The 19,944-nt window shown below is 41.1% G+C and overlaps 1 protein-coding gene across 22 annotated transcripts in view; it reads left to right on the top strand.

Moving 5' to 3' along the window:
• Positions 1 to 18,004, top strand: part of IKZF2 (IKAROS family zinc finger 2) — a 116,107-nt gene extending 98,103 nt beyond the window's left edge. For 19 of the 22 annotated variants that reach the window (XM_068686365.1, XM_068686373.1, XM_068686368.1 and 16 more), the window contains 2 exons: positions 1,911 to 2,054; positions 7,988 to 18,004. In XM_068686365.1, coding sequence (XP_068542466.1) covers positions 1,911 to 2,054; positions 7,988 to 8,712 — 869 coding nt within the window. In that variant the 3' untranslated portion in view covers positions 8,713 to 18,004. The remainder of the gene's footprint in view (positions 1 to 1,910; positions 2,055 to 7,987) is intronic. The other 3 variants (XM_068686362.1, XM_068686359.1, XM_068686358.1) reach the window with 1 other exon arrangement.
• Positions 18,005 to 19,944: the final 1,940 nt, after the last annotated feature.

The following is a 19,944-nucleotide window of genomic DNA, read 5'->3' on the forward strand; positions in this document are numbered from 1 at the left end:
GTGTTTCTCAGGGGGAGCATCCTGTACAAATAAAAAAGCAGCAGAGTAAATCATTTTATAGCATATGGGAGATTCTAAAACTCCAAGTACTCAGCTTTCCCTAGCAGCAGAGGCACAAATGGAATCAAATGAATAAATTGCCATGTTTTCTTATTATGAATGTCTGAACTGAGAAGTTCACCTGAGCAGATATTCTTGTTTTGTGATTGCCTGGTATTTGCTCTTCCTTACTAGAAAGAAGGCAAAGACAAGGCTTTTATCACCTCATTTTTCATATATTATGTGCTAGCAAACAGCTGCATGTTCAAGAACAGGCAAGTGATTATTCCCTATTAGGATCCTAAAGGCAGCCGAGTTCCAGGGGAGGAAAGCAGGCTGGCGGTGCTCACTTATGGCACCATCTCGGGGATAAGGTAACTGAATGAGAAATGACATGCGAGGCTGCTGCAGGAACAGCAGGGAAGAACTAGCAGAAGATGTGGTCTGTCTTCACTACCTCTGCGAGAACACCTGTGACTTCACTGGAAGTTTGACCTAATAGAGAGAATGTGATGGGATATTCACAGCTTAGAAATGGGAACTCTTTGCCACATTATCCCAATTCCTATTTATCTGCCATCCATTCTTCTCAAATAATTTTTTTATTATTATACCTTGACCTTCCTATTAGCACACAGACCTTAGTGGATGATCCCTCTCATGTTTCTCTTGCTACTTTCTGGAGATGAATGAGGAACGGTCAGGCTGTGTATGAAATTCCTTGCTGCAGAGTGGTGGGAATAGCTACACTTGACATATATTGCAAATGACTCAGGGTTTCTGAGTTTAATCCTCAGCATGTTACCACTGACTCTTCTGGTGTTTGTAAGAGGATGCTCAACAAAAACAATATTCTGTAGATATTTAGTGAACAACATGTCAGCAAGTGACAAAAATAAAGTGCTGTTTGCACCCTAGCTTGGTTGGTAGCCCATGGAATTCCTGTACTATTTTTTTGCACTAGCACTTTATTTTCTAACCCAGCAAGCAGTGAGGAGTGAAATGAGGAGACGGAAGAGGTCATTAATTTCTTGTTATTGTTTCAAAGACAATATATGAGCATTCCCCAAGCACAGGTGGCACAGGGATGCTCTCTGCTGGTCCCAAACGGCAAGAAGACAGATGAAGAAGAGTTGCATTTACCAGCTGTTAAGTCTGCATGTGAAGGGGAAAACGTTAGTTCAAAAACTTGTTAGTTTCTTTCCCTGATTCTAGAGGGAATCTCCATATAATGTTAATCCTGCAATTTCAGTATGGTGTTTGGTGAATTTTTGGTGTCATGTCTAGAAAAAGGGAAATACACCTTAAACGTTGTTCATTCTGTAAGCCTTTGTCTTGGGGAGTGCAAAGCCAGGCCCAGGAAACTCGTATCACTAATGCCTTGTATGTTTTCTAGTCATTGAGATTAGCGCGATAAGGAAATAAGATGGGTAAACATAGCACGTGATAAGCTTGATGTTAAATGAATGCGTGAAGAATGTTACTGGTGTAACTTTAAGGTTGTCATGGGACCGTACTGGAGGGAGAATAACAGAAAATGGGAGATCTGCAGAGGGAATTTTCAGAAGTGCCGTGCACCATTAGCTCTCTTCCCACCTCGCTGGGGATCTTCGGTATTCAGAACAAAATAAGTTCTTTAATAAATGCTTAAAGCTGGGCTTCTGCAAAATAAGATGGTCCCAAAGAGAGGGAATTGAAAAGCTTGGCTCTGACTGCTCAAGGGTAAATACTGTCTTGATGCCCGTTGTGTTCTTGCACCTTGCTTTATTTTGCGTTGCACTTGTTGCGCGATCAACAAGGCTCAAATGATTTGTCATCATCTGTGAAGTGTAGACCGGACTTCTCTGATACGATTTTTTGGTTTTATGTAGTACCTCCTATGGAAGATTGTAAGGAACAAGAGCCTGTGATGGACAACAATATTTCTCTGGTGCCTTTTGAGAGACCTGCTGTTATAGAGAAGCTGACAAGCAACATGGGAAAGCGTAAAAGCTCCACCCCACAGAAGTTTGTGGGTAAGCTTGAGATACGCCTTTTATTATTTTTAGCCTGTAGGTATAGGTTGCTTGTAACTTGTGAACGATAGCCAAAAGAACAAGGGGAAAAGTAGCACTCTCAGAACTTGGATGTGATGGGGAGGGGCAACAACTGAGATGGTTAAATCACAGCAAGAAATTATGCAAACAACGGCATTAGTTTTGCCAGCCCAGGCTATTCAAAATTGAGGTCCTCATAATCACAAAAATGGATTAGAAGGTCTTGAGCTTTTCCCTGTGCCTTAAGTCCATTTTTTTTAAACATTTCTCTGACCCTCTGTCTTTTTGACAAAGACTTGTCATCTTTCCCTCTCTTCACCCAGCAAGTAAAATATAAAACTCATATAATTGTCCATCTACGTGTGTGTGTTTTAAAAAAAAAAAAAAAAAAGTATCACAAGACTTGTAACTTGTATTAAATTCCTGAGAGTTGGAAACAACTGGTCTGATAATATCAGCATGGGGAAGCAAAATCACATCACTTGTATTGGAAGAAGTGCTTGCTCCAAGTGCAGTGTTGTGTACCTGATAAACTTAATGAATATAAAACAGCATCGGATTACTTTTGGTTACCAAATTTAGAATCCTAGCCCCCAAATTTGTATTTTGCTTTGTATCTTGACATCTTAAAATTGTTCTGCTAGTAACAGGAGACAGTATTGACAATTTTACTTGAGGTCCAGCTAAAGGTAATTTTCACAGCTATTGAGGCAGTGTTAAACTACTTAGGAGGGGAGGTAGGACAGAAAATTATTTGGGGTAAGTGTATGCTGCTAGACTCTGACCTAATGTAATGTGTGTTTTCCACACTCACTCCCTGTAAGGACAGTCATACAGATTTTAAAGGTGTCGAATACTCATTCTGCCTACACTGAGGACACTTATGGAGAGAGGATCCAGAGGGCTGTAGGCAATTAAGACAGCAATTTGGGAAAGTCATTGCCCCTCAGTTAAATGGAGATTCAGATGGATTTGTTAAATCACCACTGAGGGTGATGTTAAGCTAACCCACATGGTTTTGAATTGTAGGGGGCTAACAGCATGCAGCTCCTCACCTGAGGGGTGCTGACACACTGACCTGGCTGCTCTCGGTCATCTGCCCATGCCAAAAAATACCAGTGCGAGGCTTCTTCCATGCACTGATTAAAAATTTTCATGTCCTTTCTTTTCCTTCTAAGCCTGGCTTAGGTCAGGAACAATCCAACCCACACAAGAAATGCTACAAGGGTTCAGGTTTTTTTTCCTATATTGTTATTAGTCCTCCTGAGATAAAAGCTTAATTCTTATTTTATTGTCTTTGAGTGCTCTGAAATGAGTTACTGTACAGCTAGTAAGAACCAGAGGATGCTTTAATCTACTGCTGTAGCACTAGTTATGGTTGAAAAGGGTGACAACAGGAGTGGGGCTCTATACTGACAAGCCCAATCCAACTATGTGATACAGTAAACATAGCTCCATCATAACAGATCTCCTTAGTGTTGTCTCAGCAAGTGCTGTACTTTCCTGCATATTGTGATCAACAGTGAAATAGTTAACCCATGCTGACTTTAAATTGATGTACTAGACATCAGACCCATTGCAGCCTTGGAAGAAGGGCAGTTCGCACCTCTCACTCTTGCCTTTTTTCCCCCTTTTTTTCCCTTAAGCTGTCCACAGATGTAGACATAATTGTATTTACAACACCTCCTAAAAGTTACCTTTTCTGGGGCTACAGAATTCATCTGGGAGGACTGGAGACCTCTCTCCCTTCCCCCTTAAATTTTGGAGTAGCTATGCTGCTGTCAGAAACAGCATAGTTTTACTTGTTAAAGTAAAACTTTAACAATGTCCTTCACAACTGAATATGATATAAATCCAATCAATTTTTGGAAGCTGTAGATGATGACCTCTTTTTTTAGACCAGGAAGGTTATTTTATTTGTCCACTCAACGTGCATTTGGCCATATGTTGTTACTGTCTTAAAAGGCAAACTTACTGCTCGGAAGTCCTTGTGTGAGATATGCTAAAACTTTTTATTACTCTCTTCAGTATGGTATATTTCTTTGTTTTAAGATGAACCTGTTTCATTTATAGGCATAACAGATGACTTTGTTATTCCATTTTTCTGAGGCTAGGAACTTGGGGTTTCACGTGGCATGCAGCTTTTTATCCAGATTCAGCTGTAGGGGAAAAGTGTCCTCTTTCATATTTACTGTATTGTATTTTTCTGCAATTTCTAATCTTTCCTGGCAGCACTGTCTGAGCTGAAAACCAGCAGTCTCTCTGCTTTGCTACCTTTGTTTTTCACCATGACCTCACTTTTCTTCCCGTTTTCTCCCCAATGAAATATTGTTCAACTCTATCAGGAAGAACTTGTAATGGTTCTCTTGCTTGCAGGAAATTTTCCTGTGCATACTGCAAGTATGGCACTTGTCCAAAACAACTTAATGGTGTTTATGAGAAGGTCATGTAAGCGTAAGCTCAAATCTTTGCATGCTACATCTATCAATGCTTTACTGCTCTTTCTGATCAGCAGTCTCCAAGGGACCTTGGTTATGGACCACAGTCTCTACTCTTCGCTGAAATTTCGGGAGGAGAGGAAGCAGCATACGGCAAAGAGAGTTAATTTCTGATTGAGGAACTTGGTTATATATCTGTCACTGAGGTACTAGTCCTGCTAGCTCCGTTGAGATAGTGGAGGCAGAAATATAACTTAAGATACGCAGCAGTCTGAATACTTTTTGCCTCTCTTTCTATGGAGAGCCAGGCGTTTAAAGCTATCTTCAAGCTGATCACATGAAGCAGATTCATGTAGTCTTAATTTGAATGTTGTACTCACAGTCCCAGACTGTCATTGAGGTTAAGAACTTGGCAGGATACAAAAGAAGACATTTATACATCTTACGATAAGACCACAGTTGTTATAGTAAGAATTAAAAATGTGCAGGCATCTCAGAACAGATGAAGATCAACCTGCTTCAGAGTTGGTCAGCTTCTAGTTAATGGGGGTCAGGAAGAAATGTACCCAGTGGTAAATTCTGTATCTGATTTCTCCAAGGTTTCTTACAGCTTTATCCAAAGTTTCTGACACTGCAGTTGCTGTAGATACTTGACAAAATGGACTGCAGGTACACAGGACAGATGTGTCCGTATTCCTTGATCTAGTTTGCCATATCTGTTTTGTGGGGTATTTTTTTGGATGTCATATGGTAAGATGACCACAGTGGAGAATTCCTTCTTCCATTTCCATAACGTAGGATAAGGATGCGTAGAATTTGAGCATAGTTTTGAAGAAATTAAAAATGATGAATCTGATTAGTTAGTTTTAAGTCCAGCTTTGGCTGAAGAGGAGCTGAAATAGAAAACCATGTTGGATTGGTTTGCTAATGTTTCTTCTGAGCTCGCTGTTTTATGCCCCCTTCTCTCCATGTTAGCATTTATTTTACTGTTGTGTGTCACATGCCATTTTTAAGGCTCTGACATCTTTGAAGCATAATTAAAGGAATGAATAATTCAGATCACTGGCAACTTACTATTTTCTCTACTCTGCTGTCTGGTGGAGTTGCTAAATATGGAAGGTAAAAAGAATCAAAATAAGGTCTGCATTGTTCATCCAAGTTGCCCGTAAAGGACAGGTGCTATTTCTTGATCTATCTAGCTTACAAAGGACTGACAGCATGTTTGGAGACTGGATTGGACCCTTTTTCACCAGATCCAATTACCTATTCATCACAGGGGTGATACAGTTGGCCTGAGTGGGTGTCAGAGTGCAGCAGCCTCTTCCATTTCCTTTTCTTTCTCTCACTGTGCCGGAGGCATCCCACATCTCTTGCAACTCTCCTCCAGTCACAATTTGGCCCTACCTGGGAAGTAGCTGCTCCCTTTTGAGTGGGGCCGTACCCACCTCCCATTAAAGAGTCACCCAGCCTATCTGTGGCAGGACAGCCGCAACTGACAGCAAGACAGAAATGCTAAAAGGGGATGTTGGACTACAGGAATCATACTTAAGTCACATTAGATAACAAAGGCCATCACTGCAATACTGTATGGTTCTTCCTTCCCTATTTTTCTCCAAATGTCTAATGTGCAACAAAGGAATGGTTTTCTATGTTATGCTTGCTTTCATTGAGCTATAAGTGTAACACAGCTGGCTGTAGGGAACTATAATGAGATATACAAACGTGGTCCCTAATCAGAAGCACATGAACAGTGCTGCCAGAGAGTAGGAATATTCACGTGCCTCACTTTAAACTTGCATTTAATTACCTTGCTAATCAGGGCTGAGTTCCCAAGCAAAAGTGATGCATCATCTCCAAGGATAACCTGATTGTTCCATGGGTAATGTGAAATTATTTCCCTCTTCGTGCATCACTTTAAGATAAGCCATACTAAATGGGATGAATTATTATAGTCAAAAATAAAATGCTGAATGATAGCTATGTTGAAATGTACTAATGCTATTTGGAAGAGATTTGGGATTACAGTTCTGTTTCTGTCTTATGTTGGTTTATACACATTTTGTTCCAAGCAATTTTGGCAAAAGGTAACACAAGATTTTTGAGTTTTTGTAATGCTTGGATAGCCAAACCCATTGTATGTAGTGACTCCCTGAATTGATTAGCTTACACTATTGAAGAATAGTGTGCTTTTATGTTCCAAGGCACCAAAAAGTAACAAAGGCAATGAAAACCCACCAAAATTATTTATCAGACTTGTAAAATCAGTTTCAAAAATTAACTCTTAACAATTAACTAATATTAATGCGTGAACATGTGAGTGTGTATATCTTTTATGCATGCAGTAAGCATATAATCTTTTATATTTAGTTAAGAAGAGCTGTTAAATGAACTTTCCTTGTACTAACTAACACACTAAAGCCGTCACTGGAAAAGCAGTGCTGCTAAGCTGAGCCCTGATGTAAGTAGCTGTGATTTTGTAACTTCAAAGGAGATCTGCCATACACAACGTGCCCTGTGACTAGCATAATTTACCAGTTTGTGGTTCTGGTTTTGTGTATCTGTAACGCCATTGATTTTAAAAGGCTACAAAGATTTAAATTTGGATTCACATAGTAATGAATCAGCCAGCTTTCATCATCATTATACATTTATTTATCCGATGTCAATGAAAGATGCTTTTGCCTTTTACTAAATGAAACTAAGCTGTACATGTGGTTTCTCTATTCTGCTTTCCTGCCTAGACAGCCACTTGAAGGTTTTTTTTTTTTTGTCCTTTTCTTCATCCCCAAATGTTGGGGAAGGCTTTGTTTCTTGTTTTGAGGGGATGAGCTGCAAAAATGCTTTACCCTGAACGCAAGATGTCAGGTGATCACATTATTTGCTGCATTCTGTCTTCAAGTGTAGTCACATTTTAATATTGTTTTTCTGTTGGATGAAGGATTTGCGTAACTGTGGCTCTAAAGGTGTTAGGTCCCCACCTTGCCAGCCCTCTGTAGCTGTTACTTAAACTTGTGATTATGCAGCCCTGATGTAAGGTAGGTATGAGGCACTGTAGAGTCGGGGGGGCAGGTGTTACTGCCTCCTTTAATTTGGGGAGAGTATGTCTAAAGGTATCAACTGGTAAAGCTTCATTGACTTCAGCATTACAATCCCATTTTCTCCCTATTCACATGTGTTTTCTAACTGGAAGCGTGAGCACAGGGAGGCCTACTGGAAGGTTTGGAAGCGGTCTGGAGGTCACTGCAGCTGCTTGCTTCACCCAGAATAACAATAAAGCTGTAGGTGATGGTGCTGTTTTACCCATCTCAAGACAGAAACTTTGTACGAGCTCTGTTAACAAGAAGGAGGCAAATTTTGGGCTCTGGAATGAATTCTGCTTCAAGCCAGGTGTTTCTGTCCCTCCCCACCCCTTGTACAGTAAAACCGTGGAGCGATTACATTGATGTTTCTCACTGATTTGCTCTTGTCCCTTAGGTGAAAAGCTCATGAGATTTGGCTATCCAGATATTCACTTTGATATGAACCTACCCTATGAGAAGGAGGCTGAGCTGATGCAGTCTCACATGATGGACCAAGCCATCAACAATGCAATCACCTACCTTGGAGCTGAGGCACTTCACCCCCTGATGCAGCACACATCAAGCACAATTGCAGAGGTGGCCCCGGTCATCAGCTCGGCTTACGCTCAGGTCTATCATCCGAACAGGATAGAAAGGCCCATCAGCAGGGAAACAGCTGACAGTCACGAGAACAACATGGATGGCCCGATCTCCCTCATCAGACCAAAGAGTCGAACCCAGGATAGAGAGGGCTCCCCCAGCAATAGCTGCCTGGATTCTACTGACTCAGAGAGCAGCCACGAAGACCGCCAGTCCTACCAAGGAAACTCTGCCTTAAATCCCAAGAGGAAGCCAAGCCCGGCTTATATGAAGGAGGACGCCAAGGCTTTGGATGCCACCAAAGCTTCTAAGGGCTCTTTAAAGGATATCTACAAGGTCATCAATGGAGAAGGGGAGCAGATTAGGGCTTTCAAATGTGAGCACTGTCGCGTTCTTTTCCTGGACCATGTCATGTACACCATCCACATGGGCTGCCACGGCTACCGGGACCCGCTAGAGTGCAACATCTGTGGCTACCGAAGCCAGGACCGCTATGAGTTCTCGTCGCACATTGTCCGAGGGGAGCACACATTCCACTAGGCCTTCTCATCCAAAGGGGACTCTTATGAAGTAGAAGAACTGCACATGAAGAAATACTGCACTTACAATCCCACTTTTCCTCAGACATTGATGCGCCTATTTTGTTGTTGTTGCTGTTGTTGTTGTTGTTGCTGTTGTTTAATTATTATTATTAACCTTTTTTTTTTTTTTTGTGGACCCAACCTCATTTGCTCTGCCCAGCTTAAGAATGGAAAGAAGGAAGGGAAGGGATAAAAGAAGGGTTTGTTGTTGCTGTCACTTCTTGGTGAGTGACCTGACTTGCTTTCTGTGGGAGTTGAAAGGCAGTCTGTTTCTGTCTCAATCAGCTGTGTATCATGTCCTATTTTGGGATGTTGCTCAACCCTGCTAGGTGCTTTAAAGTCACGATGAGTTGCCGCTCATTTATAATTTCAGACAAATAGGTAGAAACATTTCAGAGGAGAGCCTTTTTCAAATGTGCAGATACGGTGGGGGGTTTGGTGGTTGGAGAAGACTGGGGGATCTTTATTCTGCAGAATGAACAATTGCATTTAAAGCAAAACTGTTTAGGGATTTAGGAGCACGAATCAAAGTCAATATTCTTTTCAAAATTACTTTCTAGGGTGAGCTGCTTTTCTGGGTTCAGTGTGTGTTGCCCCTCTAGAAGGTAAAGAAAAAAAAAAGGAAAAAAAAAAAAAAGAAATGTATGTCTTAACACTGTACCACGTAACAGCAGTTTAGTTTCATAAGTCCTGAGGGCCTTCTGTGGTAAGTCTGAGGCTCTGTACTTTTATTTTCCTTAACTTATGAAGCACCTTTTTTAGAATTGTTGATTTGCCATTACTCCATGCCTATGTGTTGACTCACTGGCTTCTTAGAGACCCTTGGGAGCCTTACATATTTAGTTGCACCCTATGGTTTAAGAAATATCATTTGCAAATAACATTTAAAGTTGCTTCTAGGACAGTAAGTGGCCTAGGAGTGGGCGAGAGAGTCTGTAGTTTACTCAAGAGGTTCTGCTGCTCTTCTAAAATAATTTTGTTTTAAAATTACAGATTTTAAAATGACAAAAGTACTGGTAGCAAAGTGTTCTTTAAATATAATTATATATCTATATATACCTGTATAAATACTTTCTCATTCTATTATCACAGTGTTAACCTCTTGGCAACAGCCTAAACTTGAGACTTGCAGCTGAGAAAACGCTAGGAGTCAGATCGTCAGCCAGCATTAATCCTCTTAGCTCCATTGAATTTAATGGAACTAACCCAACTATTTCAGCTACGTCAAGGTCTGAGCCTCGATTGTTGTTTTTTTTTCCTCTTGCTGACATCTTATTTGCTGAAACAGTGATTTCCCTTTGTTTTCTTGTCATCAATTCTTCTTTAATTTAGGGGTGAAAGTGCAGGTTTTGCTAGATAGCCTTTGCTCCTGGAGAGCCCACAAGCCTTGCAAACAAACAGATCTCATATGAACTTCCCTACTTCTTTAGAAATTGATGCATGGAGATATGCAGGTGCTGTGCTTTTGATTTCAATTCACAGACTTCATTTTTATAATTTATTAATTTTGCTGTAGAGAAAACAAATAAAGAAACAAACTCCAGAGCAATTCCTTGAGCTACAGACTGGACAAGAAAAGAAAAAAAAAAAAAAAAGAAAGAAAAACGACCAATCTGTTTTGTTTCCTTTCTTTCTCTCCCAAAAAGTAGCAAAGCCAGCAACCACCCAAGTTGCAGGTTGCAGCAGTAAAAACTGGGCTTAAACCTACGTGACAGATTGCCATTGCAACCCAACTGTTTGTACCAATCACAATTGAAATGTTGTTGTTTGGCAACAAGAGCGCAGCTTGAGAATGGAAAGAAATGCATGGGTTTAACCCTCTCCATGCAAGTAGTCCCCATGCACTTGGCGAGACCTTTTCCAAAGTATGAAGTTACTAAAGTATAAAAGAAGAGAGCAAGATCAGGCCATAATGAGTTCCCATCTGCTCGCTTCAATCTGCGTACGCTATGCACATGCCAGTTTGCTGTTTGTTTTGAGGGTACTGGGTTTTTTCTTCTCTTCCTAGACCTGGAGCATTTGAAAGTAAGGAGCTGAGTGGTATCGATTGAAATCTTTTTATGGTGACATTCTTGGCAGCTAGAACCTGTGTTTAGAAAGGATACAGTAGATCATGGCCAGATTACCTGATGACTGCTTCCCAGCACTGAAATGCTATTAAGTAGGAGCTGGTAAAGTCTTGCAGTAGCCTATTAATTATAATACAATATGGAGAGAAATGTCATCTTGTGTAATGTGAGAGCTATCAAGGCTGGGAATATACGGGCTTTGGAGAGACAGATTTAAAGACCTATTCCCAACATTGTTCTTAATGTCGTTGGGTTCCTCCCCCTCCTTCTTTCTTCTTTCTAATGCAGAGGAAACTCAGGCAAACAACCTCCAGCCCTTTCTCCTTTTCTTGCACTTGGTGTAACCGAAGGAGATTGTGCAGGAGAAAAAGGGGTACGTGCTGGAGGGCAGCGCTTAGGTTTTGTATGGGTGATTGTCTAGAGCTAGGAAGGTTGGCTTAGGAGGTGGCTGGCTGCATTCTGCATCATCCTGGTTGGAAATCAAAAAAAAAAAAGGGAGTTGCTTTTACAGCGTGTCACAAAACAAGGGTAGGGGAGAGGGAAGGTGATTGCGACTTCTTCCGAGGCAGCAAGGGTTTTCTAAGAACCATGTGCAAAGGGAAAGGTGCTGGGCTTGAAGGTCACTAGGCTTGTATGGAACTCCAGATAGCCCCATGTATGTGCAAGAGCAAAGGGTGGCCAAGAATCACTTTCAGTCTTGGGGGGGGAACAGTCCATTCTTCCCTCTGGTCAGTGGAAAGAACAGGCTTTGGTTTCTTGGAATAGCTAGCATTAGGGAGAAAGTGTTTAAAAAAAAAAAAAAAAAGCCTATGTATGGAAAACCAGAGGAACAGGGAAAGGAGGAGCATCGTTTGTGTATCCACAAATAAGTTGACTGTGATTATACCCACAGTTTGTGAGTGTGCACTTTCAGTCGCTGATGATTCATTGATACCTCCTGCAGTGTATATGCTGGAGATGTTTAAAAGATGAGACAGGGAGGCTCGGTGGTTTTGTAGCTGGCTTCAGTCAAGCCCAACTTCTTGTTCCAATGGCAGCACTCAAGATTGGTTTGTGAGCAGTGCCCTGTCCTAGTATCATGAAAATAGAGGATGGGAGACACAGTGGGGAGGGCACTCACTGTTTGTCACCTTCCAGAAGCTGTATTTTTTAGAGAGCAAGAAGCTGAATGGTTGCATTAATTTCTAGTATCAGCGTCCTTTTCTTAGGGTTTTCTTAGGGCTCACTGAAGTTTTTCATCCTAAAACTAGGGAAGGAAGAAAGACTAAATTCCAGTTGAAGTTTTGAACCAAGCTTTCAACTAGTATATCTAGTATATATTTTTAGCATTGAATTCCCACTTGGCATTTTTGTTGGGAGTAGGGGAAAAAAAGGCAGTCCTCAGTTCTTCAAAATCAGGTGCCTAGTTGATCTAGGTAAAATTAATAGAGTTTTGTATAAATCACTTTGCCCCTACATGGGTGTGTGCAAATCTGGGGCCTTTGAGTTGGTGTTTTTTTTTTTTTTTGTTCTGTTTCTTGCTCGTTCTCTGCACTTTGCTAAGAAAAGCTCTTGAGTTTTGTCAAATCCATTAGTAAAAGTGTACTAGGAATTCGAGTAGATAAGCCTTGGCCTGCAGATCCATTTGTTCTAAGTATTTGGTGTTTGAAATCAAACCTGGCTGATTTTTACTGGACTCTCTTGAAATTCTTGGAATTGGGTTTCCAGTTAAAAACATGCATTTGCAAATTTAGAATTGGCTTTCTGCAAACATTCCCCATTTTCATTATAAAAAAAAAAAAGCCATTTCTGCAAACATCCCTGCCAGTAAGCCCTTTCACTTCTTTTTACATCCAAAATGGCAAGATTCTGACTCAATTTAGAGTAGTACAAGCCTATTAATTTAAATAGAAGTGTGCCTGCTTATTCTCTTCTTGATATGATCCATGTTCTTGGAGCAAAGGGCATTATCTATATATCTGCTGTTATGGCCAATGAATTTTACAGCCACCTTTCTTTGCAATCAGTTAGGAGTGCACATCAAAATATATAGCGTTTTTCAGGAAAGCCAGCTCTTTACTCAGTAACTTATGAGATTAAAACAATTTTTTTCTCCTTAAAAAGTGCTTCCATCTATGAAGTGATGTGAAAGGTGTCTAGGCATTAACCTCTATTGGTCTGTATTAGAGAGAATCTAAGTTTGTAAATTGGCCTTTTTTTTTTTTTCTTGTGGTAGTAGTTTCTACGGTCTGAGAGGACAGCTCACATAATAACCACATGGAAATAAAGTATATTTACTTAAAAGTGAAGAAATTCTCAATTTTAAAGAGTTTCAAAATTTCTCTGTTTACAAGGGTGTTCTTAAATTGCAGCTGTCAGGCAGAGGAGGAGGCCATGAATTCAACCAAACCCTTCAAAAATGATCTTTAATAGGGTATTATTACTGTTGTCTGGGTCCTGAGCTGTTTTTTTGTTGTTGGGTTGTTTTGTTTTTTTTTTTTTTCATACTTGAGAATACATTGAAAGAAGCCAGAAAACAATCTTTCCTCCTGAGAGAAACTTTGGAGACAGTTTAGGGAAAGGTGCATATTTCAGCCAAGGACAGGAGCAGCAGTAACACGGTTCCTTCACTAGATGATATTCCTTTACTTACCTGTTTCTGTGCATTATATTATAATGAGGGAGAAAGGAGTCTGCACTGTTTCCTGAATCACCTAAACTCAACTTGAGGTTTTTAGGAAAAGTGTGATGAAATTGGCTTTGGCGCTAGAAATGTGCATCTTAGCTTGGCTTAGTGTCCTTTCAGAACAAAGGTGGATGGTGGTGATGGCATGCGGTCAAGAGCAGCTGGAGATTTTGAGAAAGTATATTTATATCTATGGTATTGTATAATTAGATATATGCTTTATTGTATATGTGCCTTTTTCTAATGCATTTTGAAAGTTCATGATGTCATTCGTGATATCTTTCCCTGCCCTTTCAGAATGCACGACAAAAACCAACCCAAAGTAAAAATCTCTTCTTGTACGACATGGCAAGGCAGATCCCGGTCCCCCCCGCGCCCTGTTTTGCAGCTCAGCTGGGAGGGAAGGCTGTCTTAGTATTTAGCTATGAGATTTTCTGCAGAAAGCTGGCGTTAGGAGTGGGAAGGGCTGGCATTGCCCTAGCAAAGTGCATTCCAGCCAGAGCTGGTCTCGGCGCTGGTCCCAACCAGCACAGCGTTGGACTTTGCTTGACTGTGACGCCGCCTGAATCGTTGACATGGAGCAAAGAAAAACCCGCCGGGGGGTGATGTTGTGGGGCAGGTTCACCTCTGAGGCTGGGGTGAGCTCGTTCTCCTCTGCGGGGCTTTATTAGCTGGCACGCTTGGGTGAAAAGTGCAGTATTGTTTTGGTACTTTCCTGGCAGGCTGGTGACCTACTTTCAGGTCTGGTTATTTACCCTGCACGGGTGCAGCATCTGAGGGTGCGGGCAGGGGAGGAGGTCTGGTCCCCAGCGCATCTCCCACGGGGTTCAAGCCACCCACCGTCCCTCTGGGCTTGGGGTCACAGCGGCCACAGAGAGGACATGGGAGCAGAAACCAGGAGCTAGGTAGAGAGGAGGCAGAATTTGCTTGACAACAGATGTGTGCCCATTCATCCCGTTAAGAACTGTGCTGAAGGATAGGACAAGGAGAACATTACCGGTTTCTATTCTAGGCTCAAACAACAACATTCCCAGTTACTCCAGTTCACTTCCAGCCCTCGGAAAGGTGGTTACTGGTCTTCTCACGTGGATCCCCGTCTGGGAGTACAGCTGTCCATGCACCCCCATGCTCTAAAAACTTCAGATAAAAATCATGGGACTTCATTGATGGGAGGACAGCAGTAACCATTTCAGCAAAGATATACACTGCTGTAGTAAATCCCAATATTATTTGCAATTAAAAAAAAAAATACTATGGTGTATTCACTAGCAGTACATGAAGTATTTTACAGAGTGAATGATGATGAAGTTAATCAGATCATGTCTTGAGGGTGTTGTGTTACATGTTCTCCACTGGGAGAAGGGCAGCAGCTTGACCCAAAGCTTGCTGAAGGTGGCCGAAATTTCCTTCCTGCAGCAGCCATTTGACTCAGCCCACTGCGCCAAGCAAGTATAGGAGCACACCTTGAGCCCCATGTGGACCCCTTCGATTTGGTTTTGAAGTGCATGGCAGCTTTACCATTAACCATGTGCTTAATTTGTTAAATCAGGGCCTTACTTGCTCCTTGGTACAGCATGGCAAGGTCCAAGGTTGATAGCACTTGGCAGTGGGGTTCGGCGGTGAGCATGAATTCACGTGCGTTGGTGTAGCAGCCTTAATCCCTCGTGCTTGGCAGTATGCGCGTACCAGTAGCCTGTAGTCTGTATTATCCATCAAGGGTAAAATACGGGAGCCTCCTGCAAGGCAGAGGGGACAGCATGACTCCACTGTTGGCACAAAGAGGCCAGTTGGCAGTAAATTGGGCCATTTAGTTTTACCTCAAGTGACATGGAATAAGAAAAGCTTCTTGAAGGGGTAGAGGTCACTGAATCCCCGACTATGCACTTACTGGGATTTGACATTACTTACTGGAAATGGATGTTCGCTTCTGAACACGCTGTAACAAGGGAAGGACTTCTGGTTATTTTTTGTAGTAGTTCAGATTCTGAAACTGTGATCAATTATTTGACTAATTGTCAAGTGTTCTCAGAGCTTGAACGTGTTCACTTCCTCTGTCATGTAGCAGTTTCCTCTGGTTTCCAGTTGTTTTCTCTTTCTCTCCCTTTTCCTTCTCTTAGCTTTAAGTCTGGGCCTGCTCTTATCTCCTGTAGCTTTGGGCTGTCTAGGGTTTTTTGTTTTTTGGGGGTTTTTTGTTCATTGGCTGTACAGTCTGTTTACATATTTTTGTACTCAAGTGTAGTTTTATATTAAAAACAGGAAAAAGAAAAAAAGATAGTTGATTTGAGAAAAAAATATTAAGGTACGTACTCTTTGTAACACTTTAAAGACCTAGGGTACCTTCAGAGATGACTCCACAGTGATGTAATTATAATACTGTATATTTGCCTTTTTAGTTGGTTTTATTTTCTGGTTGTATTTTTTTTTTCCTAAAATGTATATCTTTTTATGAGAAACTGGAAACTTTTAATGCAAATGTTTAGAAAGATTTAAAAATTGTAAAGTTAAAAAAAAAAAAAAAAAGTCATATAACTTTTTTTTCCTGTTGGAAGAAAATGCTTTAAAAAGTTTTACTACTGTTGTATTCCAGGGTGGGGGTTACTGACCCCAAATTTCCTTCGTATGCTTCATTCTTGGATCTTGCTTTCTAAAGATGCTCATTGCAGACATGGATGATTTGCTTACATTAGTTTAAAAAAAAAAAAATAGACAAAACCACCTTTTGGGGTTATCTTTCTGTTCAAGTGCAATACTTTCCCTGACGTCTTATTAATGTACAAGGGTTTACTTTTTCTTTCCTCAGTCAATACAAATCAGTGAAATGAAATTCTGTATCTTAAATACATTCAAAGATAAGCATCAAGTAACCATGTAAATTAAGATTGACTGACAAAAGGTGAGAAACTGTAAGTTAAGGCTAAAGCCCAGACCTTAACTCTGGCTTTTATTTGACATTGAAACACATCCAGTGGTCTGAAATAAGGACAAATGTGTTCTTGCCTCTTCCTTCATTTTCTTTTGTAATTGCAGCTTTTTTTTTTTTTCCTCTTAAATAAGCACTTAATATTGATGTTTATTGAAAATAACAAAAAATAAAAAGATCGGTTGGTCTGATCCAAAACCCACTCAGTGGAGACTCTTGTGACTTTGATGATGGATTTTGGATTAGGCCTAAGCTCTTAGCTAGGGCAAAACTGCCATTTACTCTGATGGGAGAGATTTGCCCGCGTAAGAATTACAGGACTCATGTCCTTTATCTACCTGAGAGACCAGAAAAGCTTCTTTAGAGTTGTCCTTGTCTTATATACGTTTAGATGGGACTTGTTTTACATATCATACATATTTATATATAGTGTATTTTTAATGCCTTTTTTTTCCACCCCAGTAGATTGAAACCGCTGTTCTGTAAATATGTATTTAGGTACGTAATAAAAATCCCATTGACATTCTTTGAAAGGCAGTTACTGCGCATGCACAGTGGCCACTTTTGTCTTCTAAATTTCTATTTAAGATATTTCTTTTTAATAACAGCAAAGGTGAGGAGACTATATCCCATTCTGACAGATTGCCAAAATAATTTCCCAGATTGGACTGTTTGAGTTCAAGTAGAAAAATGTATTCAGTGGGCGACTGTCGCAGTTGCCCGCGGGGTCACACTCCTAGGGCCAAATTCGGGCAACCTCCCGCAGGTTGTTCAGGTCCTCCCGCGAACGGGGACCGCACTGAAGCAGTGGGATCGTAGCAAAGCATGTGAGATCTTGTGAGCGCTATTTCAGGCTGTCAGGTCTTGACCCGTTTGTCAGCATCTTCGTGACTCGTGCGGGGATGCACTCTGCCCGCTCTAGTGCCGAACTGGACATCGGTCATTTTCTGGAGCAGGATAAGATTTGGTGAGTAATCTGGCAAATGAAAAACAACAACAACAACAAAAAGTTTTCTCCCAGGTTATGATTTTTAGTTCTGCAACAGATGTTCTGAACTCAAATTGAGGAATCTAAAAGAATAAAAATCCGACTTTATTCCAAAACCCTTGGAACGTGCTGTTAAATTGGAGTTCAGAAACAATCACAGTGGTGCATGTGAGCAACCCCAATGTAAACCTGCATCCCCCTGCTAAAGAGTTTTGCCGCTGTAGACTGAACTATGGGACTTGTTATTTTTTTCTCCTTAGCGTACATGCATACATATGGTTCCACATCTGTATGTGTGTACTCTGTACATGTGTGAGTGTTGTACAGCCATGTGAGAGTGTGAGTCTGTATGTGTGTATAAATAAAAAAAGCTGCAGAAACTTTGTAATACTTTGTGAAAAGGATTATATTATAAAGGTTTGTACTGTCTTGAGTGCACAGCTACTGGAATAAATGTAGGGAATCTCAGGAACAAGCATATAATTTGTCCAAGAATTATTTCTTCTCAGAAGTGTAAGTGCAGTTTTTAATTCTGTATATTATTTAATATTTTACCAATAAAAATAAACTTCTGACATGAAAGGGTTTTCCATTCAAGCTTTCTGAAAACATTGGTGTATGCATACATTTTTCGTTCTTACAGCAGGAACCGTGAGTGGTAATTTTGCACCTCGGAGGAATCACATTTCTACCTCGTAACAAATCCTATTAACTACCTAGAGAGGCTGAACGAGTTATGAGTTGGGGTTATGAGTATGCATTAGGAGGCTGAGGAATGGGGCCAAGATCCACTTTAAGAGTATGTTGAGACTTAGGATCTTTCCACCAGCTGAGCACATCAAGTTTCTCAGCATGAGTTAGAGTAGTATTCCCTCTAAGGTGCTGTTACGTGAAATGGTGGCATCAGGTACCTGCCACTTGGTCCACCCTGGTTTTGAAATAAATTAGTGGCCTGAGGTCCAACTTGTGCTGAAAAGTGCTCAGATCACGTAGGGAATGACTTTGACCCCTTCCCTCAGCTTGGGTTTTTGGCTGAGTTCCCCTGTGCCGTGTCCAGGGGTGATCTTAGCCGTATGGATTTATGGGGTAGTTCACGTTGCCCAACTCTTTCTTTCTTTCGTAACACAGCCATCAATCTGGTGGTGTTCATGGCTTAAAGGGAGGGGAAAAAGAAAAAAGAAAAAAAAAAAAACACACTCCAGAATAAAAAGAAGATCTCATGAAGCTTCTGAAGTTGTGTTGTTTGTTTTAAGAATTGTAAATTCTTGGTTAAAGATTAACCAGCCTCTCCCTGGTAATAAAAGTGTTCATCATTGACGTGAGAATGGAAACTCCTTCAGATATCATCTGAATAAAACTTAATCTTTCTTTAAGTTGCTTGATGTATGTTGTTTCTGAGGAATGCCTCTGCTTGCCGGGCAGAAATTCCCGTTTTGCTTCACTCGGGAGTGCCAGCTCACTGGTTTTGCTACAGAAAGACCCAAGATTCAGCTAACGTGACAATCCAATTATTTAAAGCATAGACAAGACATCAGCTCGTGCTGTTAAAGTTTTAAGACTGAAAAGATGGACTTGACCCACTTGAGGTCCTGCCCTAAGACTTACTGCAGATGGTGGTGATCTTTTCCTTGACTTCAGACTCTTCAAAGAAGATTCAAAGACAAGGAGGGGAACCATAGGCAGAAGCTAAATGAGCCATAATTATTACGGCTGCCAAGCTGCTTGTCTGCAGGAGTAAGGTTCTGTGCATGGTCCAGGTACAAGTCACACAAAGGTGTACCATTGCCTGTGTCTCAAGATCACCCTTCAAGCAAAGGGCAATCTCACTCATTTGGCTCTATTTAGGCAACAGGAAATCATGCATAATCCTTTCCCTGCAGTACTTTTGCTGGAAAAGCCCTCGTTCTGTTGAAAATAGCCCTTTCCTGCTTTATTATCAGCCAGTGTCTGCATGTTCTGCAATTACCAAGCCTTAATTTGGTGTAGGTGAGGCAGTTTCAAAATATTTCATGGTTTTCTGTGCGTCGTCTTTACTGGATCAGATGCTGCAGGTTAGAAGACCTGCTATGACTGCATCATCACCCTCTGTTCATTGACTGGGTCAGCCTAGTAGTGAGGTAAGCAGTGTGTTTCTGACCCACGTGTCCAGCACGCTGGGATTAAGCTCAAATTCACCTTGTCACCAAGAGGCAGTGACAGCCCAACTGAGTTTTGACACGTGCCTTCTGCAGCTTTACTGAAGCCGGTATCATCTCCCTGGTTAATAAATATCATGTTCCTGGCTTTCCCCTCAATAGCTCTAATATCTCCAGTTTTATGCAGTACTTTCAAGAAATTACTGAAGCTCTATCTGAGGGTGAATTTGTGTTCTTAGAAACGGGTGAATCAAAGCTGGCTTTCTCCGTCTCCGTGCCTGAATGTGCGATCCCAGCCCTCCAGTGAATCACTCCCCGCTAAGACACAACGGTGCTCGCGTGCAGGAGCGGCAGGCCCTACAAATCACATTATGAAACTCACAATAATTGAGGGGCTAAAAATAATTTTTGCTC

The sequence above is a fragment of the Anas acuta genome, chromosome 6 (assembly GCF_963932015.1).
Source record: "Anas acuta chromosome 6, bAnaAcu1.1, whole genome shotgun sequence".
NCBI classification, from domain to species: Eukaryota; Metazoa; Chordata; class Aves; order Anseriformes; family Anatidae; genus Anas; species Anas acuta.